At 45.9% G+C, this 27,103-nt stretch overlaps 1 protein-coding gene across 1 annotated transcript in view; it reads right to left on the bottom strand.

The window, feature by feature from the left end:
- YTHDC2 (YTH N6-methyladenosine RNA binding protein C2) overlaps positions 1-27,103 on the bottom strand; it is a 288,686-nt gene that overhangs the window by 53,980 nt on the left and 207,603 nt on the right. The window contains exons 23-24 of the mRNA XM_082243691.1: positions 21,022-21,214; positions 18,299-18,414 (exon numbers count right to left, since the gene is read on the bottom strand). Of these exons, the coding sequence (XP_082099817.1) occupies positions 18,299-18,414; positions 21,022-21,214 (309 nt within the window). The remainder of the gene's footprint in view (positions 1-18,298; positions 18,415-21,021; positions 21,215-27,103) is intronic.

Below are 27,103 nucleotides of genomic sequence, written 5' to 3'. Positions count from 1 at the left end.
AAGACGTCCCTCCACCCCAGATACGGGTTAGGGTGCCCCTTCAGGCCGAGGAGGGCTGGTCTGCGGGACCAGTAGAAACCGCTTTTGACTTACCAGCCCAGGGTCTCTTGGAACCTCCCACAAAGTTATGGGAGGACTTTCGTCCCTTGTACTGTGCGCCAGTGGGATGAAAGGGCCATTTGTGAGCCAAGAAGGAACACGTTTACGACAAGGCTTTTTGCTCTTGGCAACCTGTGAGTACTCTTACCTTCCGTAAGGCCTTCAATGGTGAAAAGGTACCAGACCAGAGCCTCAGCTCTCTTGTCCACAGGGTCCTTTCAAAGACAATGGAATCATCCACAGGAAGGATTGTGGCCTTGTTTAATCTGGAAACCTGAAAGTCCACCACCGGTGGAAGTCAGCTTGCGTTTCGGGGGTCCCCACTGACTAGCGACAATCTCATCGAAGTAAGCAGGAAAGGGGAACACATTAGTCAGCTTGGCTGGCCTACGGGTGCCAAATTGCACTGGCACAACCGACGCAGCAACAGCGGTGTCCTACAATTTTAAAGTTTTTCCGCACTGATACAATTAGTGCCTCCACAAGCGCTTTTTTATGCGCAGCCGTAGTGAAAGAGGAACCATCCTCACTGTCAGAGCAGTCAGGATGTGTGGACGCAGACCTTGTGGGTTGACTTGCATCTGCGGCAGCCAAATGCACCTCAGGCTTTGAGGAGGCAGAGGATACAGGTGAGGGCTGTGGGCGCTTCTTGATAGACCACTTTTGAAAAGCCATACCAACCTTTGATACAAGTGACTGTAAGACTGCTGTAATGGCCGCTAGGGCAGACTGAGACCCAAAGGGTCCCGCAGCTTCTGAGAGTGGGTCAGGTGGCAATACCTGCTCTAGGGACTCCATGGTTAAATCGGAGGCCGTCCTTAAAATGCAAGGGGAAACAACTTTTTTTTTTTAAACCCCTCACACCGCTCCGTTGTGGAACTGCAAGACCCAGCACATCAGTGGCGCCGCTATAGCAGAAGAGGGAGCTGTAAACCCGCAGGGACTCACCACCACCTATTCAGAGCTGGCTACAGAGCGCCAAGCTTCTTGTCATGCTGCGATCAGAAAAGGAAGATGAAGCACAGTTGCTGCCACTAGAGGCCCACCGCCGCATCACCACTTCACAGGCTACAAGAAAATGGCCGCCGAATTGACTTCAATGGGAAACTCCATTGAAGTCAACATGGCCGCTAGACTACAAAAACATGGCCGCCGAGGCTGTATACTGCCATCCACAAAAAAAAAAAAAAAAAAAAAAAAACAGAGTTAGACTTACCGGTAACTCTGTTTCTAGGAGTCGTCCAGGACAGCACAGGAGATATAGGCTCCACCTCCGGAGACAGGAAACACAAAGGATCAGGTGAATAAAGGGGCAGACACCCACTGTCTTCCCTCAGTCTTTATCCGAGAACTCCTCCGGACATGGCTTCTGAAACAAGACAAAAACAAACACTCGCCCACAGTTAAAACAGCATATAGGGAGGGAATCCCTGCTGTCCTGGACAACTCCTAGAAACAGAGTTACCGGTAAGACTAACTCTGGTTTTTCCCCAGTTGTCTGGTCCAGGACAGTATAGTAGAGGATCAATGAGAACTTACCAGATTTAGGGTGGGACTACCGCCTGAAGGACCTTCCTTCCAAATGCTTGGTCCTGCGCAGAGACAAAGGTTCAGTCTGTATTGCTTGATGAATGTCGAGAAGCTAGACCATGTGGCTGCTCAGCAAATTTGTTCTGGTGTCGCTCCTGCTCGCTCCGCCCAAGAAGCAGATAATGCCCACGTGGAGTGAGCCAACAGAGAAAAAGGGCACTCTGTCTAAACCTTTATAGGCTTCCACTATCGCCTGTTTAATCCACCTGGCAATAGTGTTTTTTTGAATCTTGCTGCCCCCTATTTTTCCCGGAATGCAATACAAAGCATTGGATTTCCTAAAGCTCTTGGACAACTCTACATAGCGTAACACACAGGCCCTTACAACTAGAAGATGAAATTCTGCTTCCTTAAGATTGGTAGGGGACTAAAAGAAGGAAGGTAACACAATTTCCTGGGCTCTGTGAACCTGGAGGCTATTTTAAGTAGGAATCCTGGATCCGTACACACCACTAACCTGTCCTCAAAAATTTGGAGAAAAGGTTCCTTAACTGAAAGCGCCTGTAACTCACTAATGCGCCTGGCTGTTGAAATTGCAACCAGAAAGGCTGTCTTAAGGGTAGTATACTTTAATGACAAGTCTACATTCTGCGAACGTTTTATCCAGCCCTGCAGTACTATCGATAAGTCCCATTAAGGAAGAACTCTAAATGGAACTGGTCTCATTCTGGATAACCCCTTAACCTAACCACCAAAGGATCTAAGGCCAGGGATTTCTCCAGAAATACAGATAATGCCATCACTTGCACCTTTAGGGCGCTAATGGCCAGACCTTTGTCTGCCCGTCCTGCAGAAAATCAAGGATGGCTGGAACACTGACCGCCCAGTTTCTGGTATCCAGCCAAGAACAAAAAAACTTCCAATACTTAAAATAAATTGCCTGGGTGACTTTCTTCCTACTAGAAAGAATCGTGCGGACCAGTTTATCTGAAAGTCCTTTTGACTTTAAAAGACTTTCTTCAGGAGGCGCATGCGCGGCAGCTCCCTGTATGACCGCTTGATCAGGGAGCTCCGTCCCGCTGTGTGCTGACTGACAGCCCAGCAGCGCTTACCAGCACGTACCTGCTTCCTCCGGGCACCGATCGGCTCTGGAACACCCGATGTCCGGTTGCCAGGTCCGTAGGGACCTCTCTCGACAGTTCTTTTCGGAGGCCTCCAGCCCTGCCAGCCCCAAGATGGCGGCCGCTTCTCCTCATAATGCGGGACCGGAGGATCAGGAACACATTTCGGATGATCCGACACCCACCACGCCACTCAGGTCAGTGGATGACTGCCCGAACACCCCCCTGGACTTGCCCCAGATCCTGTCCCCTGCCTCCACAGTCTCACTCCTGGAGAGGACCCTTGGGGAACTAACTCAGTCCCCGGCTGCGGCTTACCCTGCTGTTCAGCCCCTGTCACAGAGCCCCCTACCTTTCCCTCATCCTCACCAGCAGGAGTTTTCCTATCTCATGGCTACCTTTTCCCAGATGCTCACACAGGGCCTGGCACAGAATGCTTCCCAAATAACTTCTGCCATCCACAATGATCTCCAGAACCTGGGATCCAGACTGGAGGCTATTGAACTGAAATCGGACCAGACTGTCCTTAAAGTCAACCAAAACTCAGCCAGGATGCAGGATTTACATGATCAACTGGACACTGCTTTATCAAAAATTGATGAGCTTGAGAATCGCTCCAGGAGATATAATTTTAGGATCAGGGGATTACCTGAAAGTGTTAAAGATATTGATGATGCCGTTACCGCCTTCATCCGAGACTTGATTCCTGACATACCGCCTCACCGCCTGGAACTGGATAGAGCTCATAGAGCCCTGAGAGCCCCTCTCCCTGACGGTTCCCCAAGGGACATTATTGTTAAGCCGCACTTTTTTAAAGTTAAAGACGCGGTCATGAGGATTGCACGCCGCTCCGACCATCTGTCTATCCAAGGCCACACTATCCAAATATTCGCGGATTTGTCGCCTACTACTATTCAGAAAAGGCGATCCCTCAAACCACTCCTTCAGGTTTTGCAACAGAAGTCAATCAAATATTGGTGGTCCTTTCCCTTCCGTCTTACTTTTCTTCACCAACAACGTACCTACAGCTTCTCGGCTCTTCCGGATGGCGAACAGCTCCTCCTAAAGCTCGGCCTCATCACTCAAGACCCCAACTCCTCCGCTCCTAACAGAAGCTCCGGCTCCTTCAAACGCCCTTCTCTTCAGAGCCCCCTGGTTCCAGCTTGGCAGAAGCAGCAGTTCAAGAGGGCCAAGGACGCTAAACCTCCCTAGATATTTTCCACATCCGGATTGTCTCTCCACTTTTTCCTTGCAGGACTCGCTCCTGATTTTTTTCCTGTGAGGGGCTAGGCCCCACGGTTACTTTCCTACATTAACTATCCTTACATACGACCCCCCCCCCCTTTTTTGGGGTCAGTATTGTTTTTGTTTTGTTGCTCAAGGGTGTTGGACATATTCTAATATTGTTTTTTTATTTATATGAAATTGTATTGCTATGCTTACACAGTGGGGGGCTACGCCCCCATTGTCAGTAATTGCCATTGGTCCTTTCAGGTGGTAACCTTTGGCTGTTTAAACTTTCCTGAAATGTGTATTTTTATCTTTTGCCTTTTTCCTCTTCCTTGGGGTGTCTGGCCACAGCGGGATTCCTGCTGCGCCTCGCTCTGTCTCTTCCTGGGACTTTTTTCCCCACGTAGAGTGGAGCTGATGCCTTCGCTCCTCGAAGACATCTATGGGTTTCAGGGGTTGGTGGGATCTGGCCTACCTCTCCTGAATTGGGTGGGGATTTTTTCTTTCAATGAATGTTGGCTAATGTTACAGTATGTGTGCTTGTTTTCTCTTTTCATTTTGTTTCTTCTTCTCTCTCCCCTTTCCTTCCCTTCTCCCCTCCCTCAGGTCACCGGGGGTCTCTCTAATTTTTCCCTACAGAGTTTACGTCTTCCAGGACTGTCGCCATGTTTGAACTTCGCTGCCCGTCTTGAACGGCTCTGGACTCGTTGCTTTGCTCCACCCTCAGCTCCTCTTGTTCTGCTGAATCGATGACGACACCGAATACCGCCTTCCGTCCTTGGAAGATTGCCTCTCACAATGTCCAAGGGATTAATTCCCCGTCGAAGAGACGTAAGCTTTTCAATCTGTACCACTCTCACCACATTGACATTGCATTCACTCAGGAGACTCACTTCCCGGCATCTTACAGACCTTTGTTTGTTCAACCTAAATACCCTCAATTCTATTTGGCCAACGCTACAGATAAAACCAGAGGAGTTGCGATATTTTTTGGGCGCCATGTTCACTTTGAACTTACACGGAAAGTAGAGGATCAGGAGGGGAGATATTTATTGCTCATAGGTTTGCTGGGGGGACTAAAATACTCTCTCCTATCTTATTACGCCCCGAATAAACGGCAAGATCTGTTTTTTCGCCACTTATCTACCCACGTCATTCCCCAGGCAGAAGGCACATTAATCATGGGGGGGGACTCTAATGTAGCCTTGGATCAAAGTCTGGACAAATCCCACCCGGGTAACCCCTCTCTTTGCCGCCCTCCCAGGCTGAGTACCAGGGTAGCTAAACTACTCTTCACGGGTGGGTTGGTGGACATTTGGCGGGAACATAATCCCCACGCCAAAGACTACACTCATTTCTCGGTCCCACACAACCTCCTATCAAGGATAGATCATATTTTTATTTCTACGCGGGCGGTCCCGTACACGCTTACTTCCTTCATTAAGGACTCGCCTATCTCTGACCATGCCATGGTTGTCTTATTGCTGAACCGCTCTCCCGCGTTTGACGGTACGTTTCGGTGGCGGCTTAATGAGGCGCTTTTAAGCAATCCGACTCACTGCACAATTATAGCTAAAGCACTTGAGGAGTACTTCTCATCCAATGTCACCCCAGAAGTCTCCCCCGAGACTATCTGGGCTGCTCACAAGGCGGTTATCCGGGGGAAGCTGATTCAACTTTCCACCAACCTTAAGTGTGAGAGGCGAGCGGATCTACTTAAACTGGAATCGGACTTTCTCGCGCTTAGTAAGGACCACAAACGGAACCCTACCCCGACTTCAAAAGCTCGCCTGAAGGATTCCAGACTTCAATTAAATCTTGCATTAACCACTGAGGCAGAGAAACAACTCTGTTGGTCGGGAGCAAAATTTTATGCTTCCACCGACAAAATTGGCCCCAGACTCGCGGTTAAATTGACCTCCAGACAGCATTCACACACAATTCCCAAAATTAGAACGTCTCGGGGCACACTCTCCCAAAATCCCCAGCAGGCTTTGGAATCCTTTCATTCCTTTTATTCAAAACTATACAATTTTCAATCCCAATCCCCCTCCAGGGAAACGCAGTCCTTCCTAGATGGGCTTTCACTCCCTTGTCTCAGTCGAGAGCATAGGGATATTTTGGAGGACCCTATTTCCGATTCGGAAGCCCTGTTCGTAATTAAGCACTTGAAGGCGGGGTCCACCCCTGGGCCCGATGGATTCTCCTCACTCTATTATAAGAATTTCGGGCTTACTTTAGCGCCTCACCTCTGTAGATTCTACAACGAGCTGCGAAAGGGGGAGCCTATTGAGAGGGTCTTAAATTCAGCGTACATTTCGGTCATCCCCAAACCGGGCAAGGACCACAGTGATATTAGCAACTACAGACCCATCTCTCTCATTAATGTGGACCTTAAAATATTGACGAAGGTCCTCGCTAACAGGCTATCCAGCTTCATCAGTACATATGTCCACAAAGACCAATCGGGTTATATCCCTGGGAGACAGGCATCCGACCAAATTAGGAGAGCTGTAGACCTTATTTCTTTGACCAACTCCAGATGGGATGGTGGCCCTCACCAAGATACTTTACTCCTTTCTCTCGACTTACATAAGGCGTTTGACTCCCTCTCTTGGCCTTATCTCTTTGAGACCCTCCAGAGGTGGGGTTTTGGCACCAAATTCCTCAATATCTTGCGAGCCCTCTATTCGCTACCCTCTGCCCAGGTTCGGTTGCTGGGACACTACTCTGCTTCTATCCGCATTAGGAGGGGCACGCGACAGGGATGCCCCCTATCACCCCTTATATTTGCGATTGCCATGGAATCCCTGGCGATTGCGATCCGCCACCACCCAGACATTCATGGCGTTTGCTGTGGTCCGACAGAGCACAAATGCGCTCTTTTTGCAGATGATGTCCTACTCTTCCTGACATCCCCTGTTGTTTCGCTCCCCTCCGTTATGCGCTTGCTCCAGACGTTCTCCCTTGCCTCTGGCCTCACCGTGAATTTCTCCAAATCCATGGCTCTCAACATCACGGTTCCCATACCTACTCTCGAGGCTCTAAAACCTTCCTTTCCATTTCTCTGGTGTCATGCCTCGCTTCCCTACTTGGGAGTGCACCTTACCCAGTCCATCACCACTTTGTACCAGACTAATTACCCCCCCTTGTTCAGAAAGTTGAAGGCTGACATGTCATGCTGGGATTTTCACAACCTCTCCTGGCTGGGCAGGATAAACTCAGTCAAAATTACCCTGCTACCGAGGCTGCTGTGTTTCTTTCGTTCCCTGCCCATCCCTCTTCGTAAAAGCCATCTGAACGCCTTACAATCCAGTGTAGTGAAATTCGTTTGGGGCAAGAAGGGTTGCCGATGCTCACGCTCGGTACTGTTCCGACAAAGGAAACAAGGCGGATTGGCCTTGCCTAATCTGTGGAAATATCAGGCAGCTCAGCTTGCCCAGTTTTCTGTGATCTATACCCGCGGTCCGAAACCCGACTGGGTTCACATTGAGAGGCAGGCTATCCCTACTTACACACTGGACTATGTCGCCTGGTGCCCACCTAAGCTCCAACCTGCGATCTTGGCACCCACCCTATCGCACTCTATCAGCCTATGTAGACAGCTCTATCGACTCCCTAGTCTAGTCTCACCCATGAGGCCGTTAACTCATTTATTCCATCATCCCCAATTCTTGCCCGGGCATGACGTCAAAGCTTTTCACTGGTGGACAAACAAAGGTCTGTACCGCATAGGACATTTCCTATCGCCCTCCAGCCCACTCTCCCTCTCCCATTGCATTAACTTGAGATGCCGGCATCCGAAAGGTTCCGATTTTTTCAAATTTCCCATTTTCTGCATGCAATGTGGTCAGACAAACAGGTACCTCCAAGATTGACATCCTATGAGCGGTGGTGTTCTGAATCATCGGAGCAGAGGGGGGGCATATCAACCATATACGCAGCCCTGATGGATCCCTTAGATAAGCCAGCTTATGCCCTCAAATGGGAAAGTGATTTACAGACAGCTTACTCGCTAGCCGAATGGCACCGTATGTTTCATAGATCCTTCAAAGGCGTCATTAACACGACTCTCATTGAGGCAAACGTTAACATTTTGACTCGGTGGTATTTGGTACCGACCCGTCTGGCACTTATGTTCCCTGGCACATCACCCTTGTGTTTCAGGGGTTGTGAACTCCAGGGGTCCTTCATTCACATTTGGTGGACATGCCCTAGAATCCGTTCCTTTTGGAATAAATTTTTCCACCTGCTTCGACAAGTCACGAACCTACAGATCCCCCAAACACCTCATGTCACCTTCCTCCATGACTTCCCACGGACGTATCCTAAGAGCTTGTCCACCCTATTGTTTTTTATGCTCCTGGGCACGAAGCTCACGTTGGCTAAGTCCTGGAAACAACCTTCGGTTTCCCTTACCGCTGCTAAACGGAAGATCTCTTGGATCATGGCCCAGGAAAAAATGGTGGCAATCTTCCAGGACCGATTAGCTAAGTTTGAAGCTGTTTGGGATCCATGGGCTCAATACCTGCATATAACCTTGTAGACTTCCCTGACTTACCTACCACACCTACTGTACCCCCGGTGACTCTCCCTCCCTTCCTTCATCCTCGTCCTGCTTACTCATCCCTTCTTCCTTACTTCTGTCTCTTACCCCGATCTTTCTACTCATTTCGTCTGATTTTTGTATTTTATTTTCCTTTTTAATTTATTGCTTTTAGGATTGGGGCTTCCCCCACTCCTCCTTGTGGAGCCTTTTTCCCATTGCACCTGCCTCCGTTCCTGCTAAGGGTTTCTTCTGCTGAGAGCCCTGTTATGTCTTGGTGAGAGGCCTGGTCCCCAAATGTGTCGCAACCCTCCTGGGTGCTTGGGGCCAGGGTTTCCCTCACCGATTTGCTTTATGTTCACCCCTCCTCCTCACAAGATTCCGCTTGGCTCCCGGGGGGATCTGGGGAAGTCTCTCCATCTCTGGTTCCGGTTTATTAGCACACGTAATGGGCCTTTTCTTTGGTCGTCGTTCATAGTTGGCCAGTAAATTCTGTGTACTTCATTGTTATTATACATTGTTCAGATCGATCTCTTGTTTCATTGTTGATTGCTAGTGGCTGCATTTGACAGTTTGTATTGCTTTTGTGGTATTCAAAATAAAATATTTGAAAAAAAAAAAAAAAAAAAGACTTTCTTCAGACAGCAGGTCACCAATTTCATTCTCTGAATTTTTTGGCAGGTCTTCCCTCTCGGGCAACACGAGGGGAGGGTCCACTGCCAGACGCAACAGGGACAAAAACCAAGGCCTGTTTGGCTAAAACGGGACCACCAGGATTAAGGTGGTGTCCTCCTGGGTGAACTTTTGAGAATCAGAGGAATCAGCTTGAATGGGGGAAAGGCATAGCTCAGATGAAAGGACCACTCCTGAGCCAGGGCATCTACTCCTATGGTTCCCCCGCCTTTCTCCAAGGAGATTGCCCGCAGCCTTGGGCCATCTTTGTTTCCCAACGGGGTCCCCACCCCCAAGTACTAATATGGACGGATATTGGGAAGGACCACTGGAGACCCAACCCAAAGGTTCTCCTCTTTCCTCCACCACCAAAGTGACTGCTTGGCTTTTAGGGATAAATGGATGGTCTCGTCCAAGGATTGCTGTCTCCCGTCCCAAACTCTCAAGATGTTGGCATGGAGACACCGGAAGTTGGCCCTCGCCCAAGGAACTGCTGGGATTGTTGCTGCCAAGAACCCTAGACCTGACATGGCCGTCTTCACGTCCTCATGGACAATGGTTGGTTGTTTTGTAAGATGACTGCTGTCACTTTTACCTTTTCTGTAGTGAGGAAAATCTTTTGACCCACTGAATTTATCCTGTATCCCAGATAGCACAAGTCTTGTGCTGGGATCCGGAACTAATCTGTTCAGAGGCTTTAAGTTCAGGATAAGCCGAAACTTCCCTAACTTTTTTTTTTATTACAAAGATGTGCGAGTAGAAACCCAAATTCGTTTCTTCTTGGGGCACTGGAACAAGAACCCTGTGGTCCATAAGGTCGCCAATTTGCAACAGTAGTGCCGACGCCTTTTGGGGATCCCTGGGTGGGGAGGTCAGGAATGTTCTTGCGGGCGGAGTGCCCCTGAACTGAATCTGATAGCTCTCCCTGATGATCATCCGAATGAACCCGTTTTGGTTCACCTTTTCCCACTGTGGGAGGAATTGACCCAACCTTCCTCCCACCGGGACCCCGTCACTGGGGTTTAGGGTTTTTTTTTTAGGAGAGGAAAAAAGGATACCCCTTTTTTGTTTCCCTCTCCCCCACTGTTTTTTTAGTGGTTGGCATCTTAAAAGGCCTGCACTTGTGGTCTTTGGGGACTAAAAAATGCAGTTTGAGTCTTTTTGACGGGAACGCTTTCTTCCTAGCTGCTGTTCAGTCCAAGACCTTTTCCAGGTCCGGCCCGAACAGAAGGTCCCCTTCAAAAGGGAATACTGCAAAGTTTTATTTTTGAAGCCGAGTCCCCTGTACACGACTTTACCCACAAGGCCCGGCGAGAAAAATTCACCAGGGCTGCTGTTCTAGCTGGCAGTTTAACAGATTCCGCCATATACCCAGCCGCTTTGGACAGCATAGGCAGGCAATCCAAAATCTCTTTTCGGGAAGTCCCACCTTCTAAATGGGCCTTAAGTTGGTCCAACCAGACCTCTAAATTCCGGGCCACCACTGTTGTGGCCATAGCTGGCTTTAAATTAGCCATAACTGCCTCTCATGAACTTTTAAGAAGAATTTCTATTCTCTTGTCCACGGGCTCTTTAACCACCTCCCACCCGGGCCATTGTAAATATACAGCCAGGTGGGAGTCTCGTCCTTCTACGTTCCGGAACTTCCTTCAGAAGGAGCGAGATCGTGCCGCCGCGGACACGCGCAGCGGCGCGATCTCGATGTGCCTGTGTCCCTCGGACACAGTGCAACAAGATGCGGCAGGAGGGCCCTGTGATTGGCCCTCCTGATCACATGACGGCTGTGTCCAATCACAGTCTTCATGTAATGTAAATAGAGCTGTTGTAACGGCTTCGATCTCCTCTCCTCCTGACAGATCCTGTCAGTGAGGAGAAGAGGAGAGGATCGGTGCTGCATCTGGGGTGATCAGTGAGTATTTCTAATTACTCACTGATCACAGGGGGGGTCTGTGCTGGTAATCAGAACATTGATTACCAGTGCAGCCCTGGGGGAGGGGGTGCCACTAGAGCCACCAGGGATGCCCACCCATGACCACCAGGGATGCCCACCATGGCCACCAGGGATGGCAAACAGGGCTCAGAGAGCCTGCCAGTGGTGCCCCCCATCAGTGCTGCCCACCAATGCCATCTATGAGTGCTGCCCACCAGTGCCCGTTATTGCCATCTATCAGTGCTGCCCACCAGTGCCCCTTATTGCCCACCAGTGCTGCCTATCAGTGCCCATCATTCCCCCCCAGCAGTGCCAATCAGTGCCGCCCATCAGTGCCACCTATCAGTGCCCATCAGTGCCACCTATCAGTGCCCATCAGAGCCGCCTATCAGTCCCCATCAGTGCTGCCTATCAGTGCCCACCAATGCTGCATATCAGTGCTATCTATCAGTGCCCCATATCAGTGCCGCATATCAGTGCCACCCCATCAGTGCCTGTCAGTGCGGCGTCATCAGTGCTCATCAGTGCAGGAAAAAACGTATCTATTTACAAAATTTTATAACCTAAACAAAAAAACTTGTTTTTTTTTTTCAAACTTTTCGGTCTTTTTTTATTTGTGCACCAAAAAAGAAAAAACCTGGCGGTGATCAAATACCACCAAAAGAAAGCTCTATTTGTGGGGAAAAAAAGGACACATATTTGGTTTAGGTACAGTATTGCATGACCGCGCAAATGTCATTCAAAATGCAACAGCGCTAAAAGCTGAAAATTGGTCTGGGAAGGAAGGGGTTTAAGTGCCCGGTATTGAGGTAGTTAAGGACATCCATGTCCTCAAAAGCAAGGTCTGTAGATTTGGCGCACTGTGAGAAGGCGGCATCCAATTTTGGAACCTTGTTCCAGATGCAAGAGGGATCCTCGCCAAAGGGGAACCTCCTTTTTAAACTTTTTGGGAAAAATAGCTTCTTTTCAGGTTCCACCCACTCCTTTTCAATGGAGTCCAACAATGTGCTATGTACCGAAAAAACCCTAGATTGGCTTTCTTTAAGGGTTTGGTACATCTTGTCATGTAGGGACTAATGGCACTTTTCCACTGCAAGTACCGGCTCGGCTCTACTCGGCCCTGCTTGCTTTTCCACTGCTGGTACCGCATGGTACGGTTCGGTACGGTTTGCTTTTCCACTAAAGTAGTACTAAAGTTAAGTGGGTGGGATAACAACGGGGTGGGTGGGATTCTCTGACCAATCAGTGGCTAGTAGTGACTGCATGCAAAGGATTGTGGGATATGGTACCGGTTATGGTACCTCTTGGAACCACAATCAAGTAGGTACTGTACCGTACCGAACCGTTCCTACACCATACCAGTCTGTACCAGCAGTGGAAAAGCACAAAAGAGAGCCGAACCGTTCGGTTCCATGCAGTGGAAAAGTGCCAAAAGAGACCCGTTCCTCCTTAATTTCTAAGGTCTCATAAATCACCCCTAGCAAAGCATCTCTTCTAGCGACAGCTTATACCTAGGAGATTTTGTATCCAACTCCAGGACCTCCCTGGAAGAAGCTGCCTCACTAAGCTCCTCTAGGGAATCTGAGTCCTCTTCCTCTGTTTCTCTACCCTCCTCTGGGGCTGAAACCAGGGGGACTTCTGCTGGCTGTTTGGGGGTCTCAATGTTACACTACATGGACTTAATTGCCTTCATTTCCTTCTGGACTCCTGCGATTAAGTCCTTACATGCCCCTGTTGACTCTTTATAGACCAATTTGTCTATGCAAGGTTTGCAGAGGGGTTTACTCCAACCCTCCTTAAATTTAGAGGTACAGGCGGGGCATTTTTTCCTGCCTTCCGTTTTCTCTGATTCTTTGGGCTGAGCCTGAAAAATGAGAAGAGGGGGGGGAGGTCAGACCCCAAAACAGAAAAAGGAGGGGGATGCACCTATTAACTGCCACCCCCTCCCCCTGCCAGAGTTCCAAAGCTCCTTAGCCTGGACCCAGCTTTTGAGGGGGAGAGAGACATAAAAGTAAGGAAGATCCACAGCCCACTGAGGAGCCCCTTAGACTCTTTCTCCCTCCCCCAGCCTAGTAGGTTAGCCCACCCCTGTGACCACCTACCTGAGCTGGGGTGGTGCCACCAGCGCTAAGTCCTGCTGTCTCCATGAGAAGGACCTCTTCTTCCTGTAGCATTGCGCCGCTGTGTCTGGAAACAGGGAAGTCCAGCAGTCATCCAGAGCGGTTCAGCAATTTAAATAAACCGCCATGGTTCCGGCATCATCACTGCTGTGAGAGCCGGAACAGGAAGCGATGCGCCGGAAGCCCCAAGCTCCTCCATGTGCTCCAGAGGCCAGAACTCAAGGCCTGCGCATGCGCCCACTGCCGCTACACCTGGACCAGCGAGGAAGACTCATCGCTGTGGGCAGCAGGCCTAGCCCTCCCCGGGCTCCAGGAGAAGCGCCAGTCATGGCGTCGCCGGTTACCGTGGGCCCCCTCCGCCAATCGCCTCCATGATCCTCTGACCAGGACAGGTACCGGCCGAGCTCCACACCTGCTTCCTCCTCCTCCGGGGAGGAAACAAAAGACTGGGGGAAGACGGTGGGTGTCTGCCCCTTTATTCACCTAACTCTTGTGTTTCCTGTCACCGAAGGTGAAGCCTATATCTCCGGTGCGGCGCGGCACCCAGAACCCAGACATGTACATGTAGTCCACCAGGGGGTGGGTTTTTTTTTTTGTTTGTTGGGGTTATATCTTTCACTTGGCGGTTATAATGTAAATACAGCTGGATAAAAATTTTAAAGGGTGTTGATTATTTTCTATACCCACTGTATATCTACAGCTACAGACAAGACAGACACTATATAGTCAAAAGTATAGGGACTCTTGCCTTTACACACACACACACACACATGAACTTTATTGGTATCCCAGTCTTAGGCCTTAGGGTTCATTATTGAGTAAGCCCACTCTTTGCAGCTGTTAAAGCTTCAGCTCTTCTGGAAAGGCTATCCCTACAAGGTTTAGGAGTGTGTGTCTATGGGAATGTTTGACCATTCTTCCAGAAGCGCATTTGTGAGGTCAGGCACTGATGTTGGAGAGAAGGCCTGCCTCACAGTCTGTGGTCTAGTCCCAAAGGTCTCATTCCAAAGGTGTTTCGTTGGGTTGAGGTCAGGCCAGTCAACTTCCTCTACCCCAAACTCGCTCATCCGTGTCTTTATGGACCTTGCTTTGTGCACTGGTGTGCAGTTCGGTTGGAACAGGAAGGGCCAACCCCAAACTGTTCTCACAAAGTTGGGAGCATGGTTTTTTCCAAAATGTCTTTGTATGCTGACGCCTTAAGAGTTCCCTTCACTGGAACTAAGGGGCCAAGCCCAACCCCTGAATAATAACCCCACACCATAATCCCCCTCCACCAAATGAGTTGGAACAGTGCACAAAGAAAGGTCCATAAAGACATGGATGAACGAGTTTGGGGTGGAGGAACTTGACAGGCCTACACAGAGCCCTGACCTCAACCTGACAGAACACCTTTGGGATAAATTAGATTGCAGACTGCGAGCCAGGCCTTCTTGTCCATCAGTGGCTGACCTCACAAATGTGCTTCTAGAAAAATGGTCAAATATTTCCATAGACACAATGCTAAACCTTGTGAACAGCCTTCCCAGAAAAGTTAAAGCTGTTTTAGCTGTAAAGGGTGGGCCAACTTAGTACTGAAACCTACGGACTAAGTCAGTGGTGCCATTAAAATTCATGTATGTGTAAAGGCAGGCGTCCCAATACTTTTGTACTTTTGGTAATATAGTGTGTGTGTGTGTGTGTGTGTGTGTGTGTGTGTGTGTGTGTGTGTGTATATATATATATATATATATATATATATATAAAATATATTTATACATGTGTGTAAAGAAATAGATAGATATATAAGATGAACATGGGAAGCTGGTCACAACTGACAGATGAGGCAGCTGTATAAAAGTATTTTTCTCTCCAGTTTTTACAGAAAAAAATGACAGGTTTGACAGTAATATAACTTCCGTTTCACCAAGGGTCTCATCTGCGTTTGACTAAAAACCAGGTACAAAAGACTAGAAGAACTTCATGCATACAAATCACCAGGCCTGGAACATTAGCTCAGTTCCAGCCAAGCTGCTTTTTCTCATTTTTTAAAGACCCTTCCTGACTGGAATGGTACCAACTGGCTGGCGTAGAGCAAATATGGTACCTATGTACCAAAAAAGCAGAGATATATACCAGGAAACTACAGACCAGTCAGCCTAACATCAATAGTATGTAAGGTATCTGAGGGAACAGTAGTGGACTCTATACAGAAATTTGTCTGTATCATAAGTGACAACCAGTATGGATTCATAAAAGTGTTTGTTGTCAGACCAACCTGTTCTAGTTCTATGAGAAAGTTCAGTGGGCATAGTTTATCTAGCTTTTTCCAAGGCATTTGATATGGTACCTCAAATGTTTAATCCAAAAAAAATAGTCTGTTTGATTTGAGGAAATGGATAGGAAACTGGTTACATGAATGGGTCCAGAGAGGAAAGATAACTGAATTATTCTCTGAATGGTCTAAAGTTGTGAGTGATGTGCCCCAGGGTTCTGTCCTGTGACTAATGCTGTTCAATTTGTTTAATAATACTAAAATTAATAATAATAAAAAGGTTGGAATCATGCGTTCAGTTTCAGTGTTTGCTGATGATTCCAAATTATGCAGGGAAATAATTTGGCACAGCATATACTCTAACATCAATACAGGGAAACCTTGACAAAATGGGGGTTGGGCAGGTACATGGTAGATGAGGTTTATTTGAGAATTGAGAAATGTAAAAGGTTTGCATTCGGATGCAAAAAAACACACATTAGGAGAGGCTCTTCAAGGGGAATCAGTAAAGAAAAATGATCTAGGGGGTGCTTGAAGATCACATATTTCGCAAAAGCATGCAATTCCAAGCTGAAGCTTACACAACTAGCAAGACACCCTCGTGCAATAAAAAGGGCATACATTCAAGAGATAAATCAATTCTACCCCCTTACAAAACACATTAGTTGGGCCTGATCTTGAATATGCGGCTAAGTTTAGGTGATCAATTCTCAGGAAAGAGTTTGGCAAAAGTCAACAAATTTAATAAACGGTGGATGACCTCAGCTATGAGAATCATTTACATAGATTACAGTTATTTACTCTGGAGAAGAAGTGATTAAGAGGAAATGGCTGCAATGTACAAATATAGCATAAGTGACTTCAGTAACGCTAATGAACGGTTTACTCCAAGGTCCCTGAAGAGGAAACGTGGCTACGATTTGAGGTTAAAAGGAGATATAGCCTTACATTTCAGAAAGGATTCTTTACCGTTAGAACAGTTAAAATGTGGAATTCCCTCCCCCCAGGAAGTGGTACTAGCTGAGCAATCTTCCTCAAGTTGTAAATTCACGGGCTTATGGCAATTGCTGGAGGATAAAAATCACACTCATAAATATAGGTTGAAGTGGATGGACTGGCATCTTTTTTTTTAACCTTATAAACTATGTAACCAGGTTTAGAAAATCCTCTCCAAGTGAAGGGGACTTAGCCAACCTTTTCCTAGATTTCTTGTGCTGAGAAAGGTATGCTTTTTTGGTCTCCAGTGATATCCCTGGTAAAAATGTCAAGGGCAGGACTGAAAAGATGTCCTTTAAAGACTAAGTTGGTCAGATACTTCCAGGACGCTGTGTCTGCATTCCAGAACATAACCAAGGGGGCTCTGTGCATTTGTATAAACAAAAAACTTTTAGTGGAAACAAGCCGAGATGCTACCATCAGGCCATCAAAGTTGAAGCATAAAGCCCCGGACATCTGCTCTGCACACTCAACCAGGAAGAGGTCCACTGTCGCAGGGGATGGATTTGGTCCATTCTGCCTTAGTTTGGCAGTTTAAATTAACAGCGAGATTAGGAAGGGGGCTGTCAGTGAGAGCTACGTTTTAAAGAAGGAATTTAAATGTTGGGTAGTAGAATCCTTGAATGTGAGGACACCATCCACTGACCTAGCAGTTTGCCTGTTAAGGTGGGTCATTGGCAGATCACCAGTGGGTATAGACCACTGCTTAGGAAAATGCGTTCCAAAAGAGAACATATTCAGTGGATACGCAGGAGTTCCACGTGGCTATTTGCAAAGCAGGAGCAGCAATGGGGGGAGATGCTTCCCCAATTCTGAATGGTGGGAGACAGCATTACATGACACATTAGAGGATGACGGCAGTATCCAGCGCTCAGTTCCTCAGCATTAACCCTTTCTGTGGTAGAAACTAATTTAAAGTGGTATTTTTACAGGGACTTAACAATCCGAACAGTAAAGTGGTTCCCACTGCTCACCACAAATTGACCTACCCACAAAGGAAGCCTTTTTGAAACTGGTTAAGAGATGAAGAAATGCCAGTGGCTCTGAATCTAGAATGTGCTCCACGGCTAATTTGTTGCCAAAATGGGTCTGGAGAGTGCCTTTCACAGAACTCTGTGCCAGAAGGCCACTTTCAGGCTAGCTTTGCAATGTCTAGCCCATTGGGGTATGGTCACAGCCATCCAAAGACAAGCTGAAGATAGGCTGCTTTTGATAGCGGTTATTGAAGGGACCAGCTTTAGCAGTGATGTAGAAAAGAATCTTGGTTAAAGAAGAAAAGGAGGAAAAAAATGCTAGCAACAAAACGGTTACAATTTTCCCGGCAGAGCTAAAGAAAAGACATTGATTCTCTTAGGGCACAAGCAAAAGGATAAGACATGTTGGTTGTGGGAGGGATTTTCTTAAACTGGCTTACAATTTTTTTGTTTGCCAGTGCTCAATCTTCTTTTAGGCGACAGTATAACTTGACAATTAATGACTTCCTGTGTTCCTCAAATGACAAGAAAAGCAGTTATGATACACAGTGCTTTAGCAAGCTAATTGCCATTCAGTTAGTTTTTACACCTACTTTACTATATTATAATGTTCACATTTCTCTAAAACAAACAAGTGAAAAACTCTCAAAAGAAAAGCAAAGCATAACTAATATGCTTTTCTTTATTTCGATAGAATTCATATTGCACAAACTCAAAGCTCGCCTTCTGAACATAACAACTGTACACATTGAGCCCTTACACAAAAAAAAAAAAATTAAAAAAGGCTATAAAACAGACTAATATAATCTTTCCTTGGGAACACTATTACCTCAGAGTCCAGCTTAAATTGTAGCCACTCATCCAGCTTAAGAGATGTCAACAAAGCTGTGGCCCGGTCTTCCATCTCACTGTCACTGCTGTCATTGGGTACACCGTCTAAGGTTGCTGCAATACAGTTTATTTCAAATAAGTGCTGATAGATTTAAAAAATTACAACAAAAAAAACTTAAATTACAAATCAGCATTTAACATCAAATAATTGAGGAAACTGGAAGACATGAAATTATAACATAACAGAAAAGAACCTTGGTCAAATTGTTATGGTTATCGTTGTCTGTGTCCCCATCAGAGTTTCTTCCATCAATTCCTTTCCAAGAGGCATGAATGAACGTGGACATTTTTCCAAAGTGAGGGAATATTCTATCTTTTATTATTACCACTAGGGATCGACCGATTATCGGCAACACCGATATATCGGGGGCCGATATGCACTTTCTCCAATATACCGGAATCGGCCCCTAAGGGTTACCGATATTGCTGATATTTAGGGAAAGTGCATGTCCTGGGGTGATGCCTGCAGCTAGAGGCATTACCCCGGTACCGGTGTCCATAGCTGACGATTGGCTGACTTGTAATGACAACCGATGCGGCTGAGAAGACATCCTCCCCCTCCCGCCGCCTTCCACGGCTCACCCTAGTCTCCTGTCCCACCGGGAGACCCGGGAATCCTACCTCCACCGCCTAAGAGAAGACCCGGTGTAGCATGAAGATGTGTCCCCGTGAAAGCCGGTATCCCTGCCGCAAGTGCGCATGCGCCGGTCTCCATGTAAAAAACCCAGAAGTGATGTCATGACATCGCGGTTCCCACCATCGATCGCAGAAGTCTGCAGAGATCCCCTTTAAACTAAACTAACAGCAGAGCTTGCAGGGATATGTTCACAGGGACCCCAGTACAGTACCACCTCAGAGAAAACGTCCTCCTGATCGTTCCAGCAGCATGCAGAAAGACAGGAAATTACCACGACCAGCAGAAGGAAACAGAGCACAGGAAGTGATCTCGTATGAATGAAAGGTCACGCTGTTCAGTGCAGCACAAAGGCTACACAAATAGGGTTGCCCATACAGTTGTAATAGGAAGCTCAGGGAAAGTGGCTTCCGCATACAAGTCTACGCGGGAAAAAACTACATTGCCTACACTTAAGATGGCGGCGCCCACTGAAAGCCATGCGGCCAGAGACCGATGCTAAGAAGGCCTCAGGATCCACAACAGGAACCAGCAAGCCCAAGGTACCATGCCACACACCCCCCCCCCCCCACCCCAGGACGCCAGGCGCCCCAGACGCTTAGCCCCCCTGCAGGAACAGGGAGGGGGGGTAAGACAGACCGGGCAGGCCAGAGGTATCTTTCAGGAGGTACAAATCCCATTATCGCCAGGAGAGGGCCCACTTCTCCCCCAAGGCAAGCAGGGGCAAGGGGGGCACATTTACTCACCATACCATGGACCGGGTGGGCTCCGCTCCGGGCAGACTGCCTCCAACCCGAAGTGCGGGTGCTGCCAGCCGAGGGGTACGCTGCGACTCAGGGCATTCCAGGTCGTCGCGTCCCGGCGAGGCATCCACTCGCAGGCTCGTCCCCATCCGGAAAAGGGACACCGTCGCGGCTAGGCCTAGTGCGGGACTATAACCTGCTCACGCTCGTGGGCCAGGCTGGGGGGACCATAAGGATCTAGATTATCTAGTGCGAAGCCCCAGACGGAATCGTTGCTTGTAGATCACCAGGAAATTCTTCCCTGAACACTAGCTAGCAAGTGAGTAAAGAGAAATAAAAGAAAATATTCTGAAAAGAATACAAAAAACTGAGACTGGAGTCCCAGCAGAAAACCTAGGTCCTTCTTCTCTAGGCCGAAACAAACTTATGTGCTGGGCTGTGTCTGTGAGGGTTATGTCTGGAGGGACAGCCCCCTGGGCGTGTATATGTAAAAACTTTGTATTAATGTATTGCCTAGACTACTCCTGCAGGTGGCAGCATAACCCACACAGCTCATGAAGATGGGGCTGCGTCTGTCAATGGACGATAGAGAAAACTGAAAGGTGAACCAGATCAGAAAGCCCATGTGAAAGGGACCTAAGGGGGCAAATCCTTCCGGGGCTGGAGTGGTTAAGCAGTTTGAAAGATTTGCTGCAGTTGCCTATCTAAAAATCTCTACATTAAAAAAAAAAAAAATAAGGAAAAACAAGCCTGTAGAATGTGAAAACGAACATAAAATTACTAAAATAGTAACTCTAAATACCTGTAAATGAAACTACAACTTGCTTTCCCTTAAAACATTTTCAGATTACATAATGTCCATTAAATGCGTACGGTTTTTGAGGGTCAGTTCACACCACATGCAGTCCTGTGTGTTTTCTTTCTGCATCAAAAACGCATGTAGGTTATATGGTTTTCAATGGCATAGTTCACACCAGTGCAGTCAGTTTGTGCGTTCCAGAAAAAAAAGTAGAACAAGCTGTATTTTTTCTGCACTAAACCGTACTGGAATGTGGTAAAATGTATCAAACGCAACAAAACTAACCAAAAACACACTGGACCACACGTCCTTATTTAAGGTTAAGAAAAAAAAAAGAGAGGGGAATAATGCACTGGACCGCTTAAAAAAAACGTGCATGCAGAAAAGCATACGGACTGCGTTTTTATGGTGTGGACTGGCTCCAAAAGGTATAACAAACAGATGTGCAAAAATCTTTTCCCTTACAAACTCACACAGTGTCTTACCATGGAATACAGATTCTTGCAAAGCGTTGCTTGGCAGCCGGGCAGGTCCTGAGAAGATCGCTACTGTGACAGGTGTAACCACTGTACAACATCTAATGTTGGCAATTCTATGTGCTCGAGTCATTTCATCATATATTAGCCAGTCGGTAGGCAACACTTGTATTGCTGCCGCCTGACCATTCTCAGGGGGAATCTGTTCCAACAACAGGAAGCAATATTTATTTGGTTTCATTCATTTTAGAATGTGAAAGCAAATACAACATATTTTGTATTCAAATCCCCTGCATCACAAGATTTACCCACTCCGATCAAGATATTAAAAATAAAAGATACTGTATTTTTTGATTTAGTCGTTTTAAAATACTCAAGTATCACACAACTGAACAGATAAGGGAGTGGAGGCAGCATGAACAGAACCCGCAGATAGGGCTAAAGGAAGCAAACACTCTTCTCGGGTTGTGGTAGGCTCTAACTCAAATGTATATGGCTGAGCCTCTGGGTCTAAGAGGCCAGGTACACTCTTTCAAAGCAATGTAGATGTTAAGAGCCACTTATCAGATGGAAAGGGTTAAAAAAAAAAACACACAAACCACTCTTTCGGCTTGCTGAAAGATGCCTGGAGAACAAAACAAGAGGGAAAAAAAACAAGCTAAGAGCTAAAAACCAGAACGTTCACTAATTTATGCCAGCTACAGACCTATTTACATTATGTGCAGTTGTTAGGAAAAACGAAGGTAATAACTTCAACACCAAACAGAAAAACAATTTTCTGTGTATCATGTTCAGTCCAGAACACAGTGTTTTACTGTGTTCCAGGGCTGTGCAAATTTATGCACCATGTTTGCAATTATTACTGCTCTGCATGGCTCTGCATGTCATTGCACAGCAAGCACAAGGGAGCTGTATGAGATTATGTGATGAAAAGGGTATGCCACCACCCCCTGCAGCTCAAAACGCTTGTGCCCGCACACTGGCTTAGTGTGCAGGCAGTAGCGTTTCACGCTGCGGGGCAGTGTGAAGGGACCCCTAACATATGAAGCAAAGTTTGAAAGGCCTACAGCAGAGGGTACTATAGACTATAGCGGAGAAGCAACTTTTCTTGCCATGCAAACTCCAGTAAGGATACACAATCAAGGAGCAAAGCTGTAAAGGGTTGTGCCCCCCAAACAACTATAAGAGAATTAAACTCCCAAATACAGTGATACTGGTGCTGTGAGTGGACACACCAACTTATACAGCCCAAAATTAATTTAGGAGTAAACAGATTATTTCATGTAATAAGTAATATTGAAAAAATCTCCAGGATCGATAAACGGAAACTGGAGTGTGAATTACATATGTGTAAACCGGTGCCATAATACAAATATGAAGTGACACAGTGAAAATAATAATTAATGGAAAATGGCAGAAAAGTCCATATAGGCTATAAAATATCAGGTGAAGTGGTGAAAAAAGTCTTGTGGCTTTTTTCTGTGCTTCTTCTTAGTGGAAAAAGGTGACGTATGGATGTATGACCCTTCACCCAGTGAGCTGAGGTCACTTAGCAGAAGTACTAAGGCCTCTGAGGACCTATAGTGCAGGTAGAACTAAATGGATCTTGCAGCGACAACCTCCTCCTAGGTGAGTATTCAGGGATATTCTGTCCTAGTGTTCTCCCATATATGGGATTTAAATCTCAGGTGGATTTGTCAGTATCTCTTAAAGACACTTGCAGCAGGCAATGGTTACAGATAAATGGGAACCGCTAGAAGTATGCAATTTGCGTTCCACACTTCAGAATTCCCTCAAACCGGAAAACGATGTACTGGACCCTTAATGCATTTCGCTGATCAAAGCGTCATCAGGAAGTGTCCAGTACGTGATCACAGCGGACTACATAGGCCCCTATACGGAGCTCTAATTGGGTGGAGGGGCGTGTCTATGTTGATTCCCGTCAAACCGTAAGTGCCCATAGTAAGCATGGTGAGTAAAGGATTTTTTCCCATAGTGTGTGACGACAGAATACATATATGGAACCAGATATGCCCGTAGTTAACTTTCTGGAGTATAATGCAATATTTTGGGAGCCGGACATATGCAAAACAAAAAGTTGTAAAAGGTCGGGGCCGGTTTATGGTCAATCTATTGTGTGGTATAAGCACATCATAACAGTCTCCACAATAACAAACAAAAACAAACTCTCATCTGTTGTTAAAATCAATAAGAAAGTAATACATAATATAATATATTCAATATATAAAATAATCCAATGGGTAAAACTAATATTTAAATAAAAACTGACACAATTATATAAAAAATTCTCTATATCACACAAACGAGCTAAAAAACGATCTAGAGCACCATCTAGTGGACAATAACGGAATGGTTGGTAGTGAATGTGAACCACAAAGTATGGATGGCTGTGACAGCTAAAAAATATATTTAAGAATGGTGAACCAAAATATGTTGTGTGAATGTTATAAATAAATAGATGAATCCCTCAATCTCAGGGAAATATTATTTATAAAAAATATGAGTATAAATATGTGTAATATATATATATATATATATATATATATATATATATATATACACACATACACACACAGTGCATTGCGAAAGTATTCGGCCCGCTTGAACTTTGACCTTTTGCCACATTTCAGGCTTCAAACCTAAAGATATAAAACTGTAATTTTTTGTGAAGAATCAACAAGTGGGAAACAATCATGAAGTGGAACGAAATTTATTGGATATTTCAAACTTTGTTAACAAATAAACTGAAAAATTGGGCATGCAAAATTATTCAGCCCCTTTACTTTCATTGCAGCAAACTCTCTCCAGAAGTTTAGTGAGGATCCCTGAATGATCCAATGTTGACCTAAATGACTAATGATAAATAGAATCCCCCTGTGTGTAATCAAGTCTCCGTATAAATGCACCTGCACTGTGATAGTCTCAGAGGTCCGTTTAAAGCGCAGAGAGCATCATGAAGAACAAGGAACACACCAGGCAGGTCCGAGATACTGTTGTGGAGAAGTTTAAAGCCGGATTTGGATACAAAACGATTTCCCAAGCTTTAAACATCCCAAGGAGCACTGTGCAAGCGATAATATTGAAATGGAAGGAGTATCAGACCACTGCAAATCTACAAAGACCTGGCCGTCCCTCTAAACTTTCAGCTCATACAAGGAGAAGACTGATCAGAGATGCAGCCAAGAGGCCCATGATCACTCTGGATGAACTGCAGAGATCTACAGCTGAGGTGGGAGACTCTGTCCATAGGACAACAATCAGTCGCATACTGCACAAATCTGGCCTTTATGGAAGAGTGGCAAGAAGAAAGCCATTTCTTAAAGATATCCATAAAAAGTGTCGTTTAACCACTTAAGCCCCGGAAGATTTTACCCCCTTCCTGACCAAGGGTTTTTTTGCGATTTTACACGGCGTGACTTTAACGGACAATTGCCCGGTTGTGCGACGCTGTACCTAAACAAATTTCACGTCCTTTTTTTCCCCACAAACAGAGCTTTCTTTTGGTGGTATTTGATCACCTGTGCGATTTTTTGATCATGTGCTATAAACAAAAAAAGACCGTAATTTTTCAAAAATAACAATATTTTTCACTTTTTTTTTTATATGAAATTCCCCCCCAAAAAAATGTAAAAATCAAAATTTTTTAACATTTTCGGCCAAATTGTTTTATGCTACATATGTTTGGTAAAAAAAAAAAAAAAAAAACGCAAAAAGCGTATTTTGATTGGTTTGCGCAAAATTTATTGCATTTACTAACAAAGGGAAAGATTTTTGTCATTTTTGGTGTTTTTTTTTTTTTTTTTTAACGAGTAATGGCGGCGATCTGCGATTTTTTTTGCGGTACTGCGACATTGGGGCGGACAGATCGGACCCTTGACTGACATTTTTGGGGGTACCAGTGACATTACTGCAGTAATCAGTGCTATATATATGCACTGTTACTGCAAAAATGACACTGGCAGGGAAGGGGTAAACTGTATTAGGCAGGGAGGGGTTAAGTGTGTCCTAGGGGCGTGATTCTAACTGTATTGGGACATGGCTATTGGTGTAAAAACAAAGATCAATGGTTCTACATAGTAGAACCGTCTGATCTCCATTTTTACACAGGGGAGAATGACAGGCGGCTTGTTTACATAAGCCGCTCTTGCCTTTCTCCCACTGTACCGACGATCGGCGAGTGACCGGCGGACATCGGGTCCGCTGGTCACACGCCCGCACTCCTCCCTGAACGAGCCGAGGTGCGCTCGCCCGCTATTGGCTCCAATCCCAGTGACAGGCGAGTGACGTAGATCTACGTCACTACTGCGGCAGTCAGCCCCGGCCAGGCAGAAATATACTGTGCGCAGTCGGCAACCGGTTAAAGTTTGCCACAAGCCACCTGGGAGACACACCAGACATGTAGAAGAAGGTGCTCTGGTCAGATGAAACCAAAATCAAACTTTTTGGCAACAATGCAAAACGTTATGTTTGGATTAAAAGCAACACAGCTCATCACCCTGAACACACCATCCCCACTGTCAAACATGGTGGTGGCAGCATCATGGTTTGGGCCTGCTTTTCTTCAGCAGAGACAGGGAAGATGGTTAAAATTGATGGGAAGATGGATGGAGCCAAATACAGGACCATTCTGGAAGAAAACCTGATGGAGTCTGCAAAAGACCTGAGACTGGGACGGAGATTCGTCTTCCAACAAGACAATTATCCAAAACATAAAGCAAAATCTACAATGTAATGGTTCACAAAAACATATCCAGGTGTTAGAATGGCCAAGTCAAAGTCCAGACCTGAATCCAATCGAGAATCTGTGGAAAGAACTGAAAACTGCTGTTCACAAATGCTCTCCATCCAACCTCACTGAGCTCGAGCTGTTTTGCAAGGAGGAATGGGCAAAATTTTCAGTCTCTCGATGTGCAAAACTGATAGAGACATACCCCAAGCGACTTACAGCTGTAATCGCAGCAAAAGGTGGCGCTACAAAGTATTAACTTAAGGGGGCTGAATAATTTTGCACGCCCAATTTTTCAGTTTTTTATTTGTTAAAAAAGTTTGAAATATCCAATAAATTTTGTTTCACTTCATGATTGTGTCCCACTTGTTGATTCTTCACAAAAAATTACAGTTTTATATCTTTATGCTTGAAGCCTGAAATGCGGCAAAAGGTCGAAAAGGTCAAGGGGGCCGAATACTTTCGCAATGCACTGTATATATAGTGGAAAGAGGCTAATATTGTAATGTTGTGTGAATCAAAAATAATAAAAAAAAGTCCTAGGAAGAAAAATATATTAAGTCTCATAATAATGATGAATAGTGAATGACACCTCCATAACTACTCAACAATATGATTATTAATAGGTGCTCATATAGAGAGGGCCAGATTTATACTATTTAATTAAAATAAGAAATTGTATATCCCCAAAAAATTGTATATGTTATGATGTGCTTATACCACGCAATAGATTCACCATAAACCGGCCCTGACCTTTTACAACTTTGTTTTGCATATGTCCGGCTCCAAAAATATTGCCTTATACTCCAGAAGTTAACTACGGGCATATCTGGTTCCATATATGTATTCTGTCGTCACACTATGGGCAAACATCCTTTAATCACCATGCTTACTATGGGCACTTCCTGTTTGACGGGAATCAACATAGACACGCCCCTCCACCCAATTGGAGCTCTGTAAGGCCTATATAGTCCGCCGTGATCACGTACTGGACTCTTCCTGATGACGCTTTGATCAGCGAAATGCATTAAGGATCCAGTACGTCATTTCCGTTTCTGGTTTGAGGGAATTCTGAAGTGTGGAACGCAGATTGCATACTTCCTAGCGGTTCCCATTTATCTGTAACCATTGCCTGCTGCAAGTGTCTTAAGAGATACTGAAAAATCCACCTGAGATTTGAACCACATATATGGGAGAACACTAGGACAGAATATCCAGGGTTCATACACATTTTCACCAATAAAATTCCATGACTTTTCCATGACTTCACGTAAATATTTAAATGACCTAATGTTTCATGAAATGTCTATGTATACATGTTAAATAAGAAGAAAATCCATGTCA

This window comes from Pelophylax lessonae (genome assembly GCF_965119305.1).
Source record: "Pelophylax lessonae genome assembly, chromosome: 1".
Classification (NCBI taxonomy): Eukaryota; Metazoa; Chordata; class Amphibia; order Anura; family Ranidae; genus Pelophylax; species Pelophylax lessonae.
The sequence above is the reverse complement of the archived record's forward strand: the minus strand, read 5'-3'. Positions and strand labels throughout refer to the sequence as shown.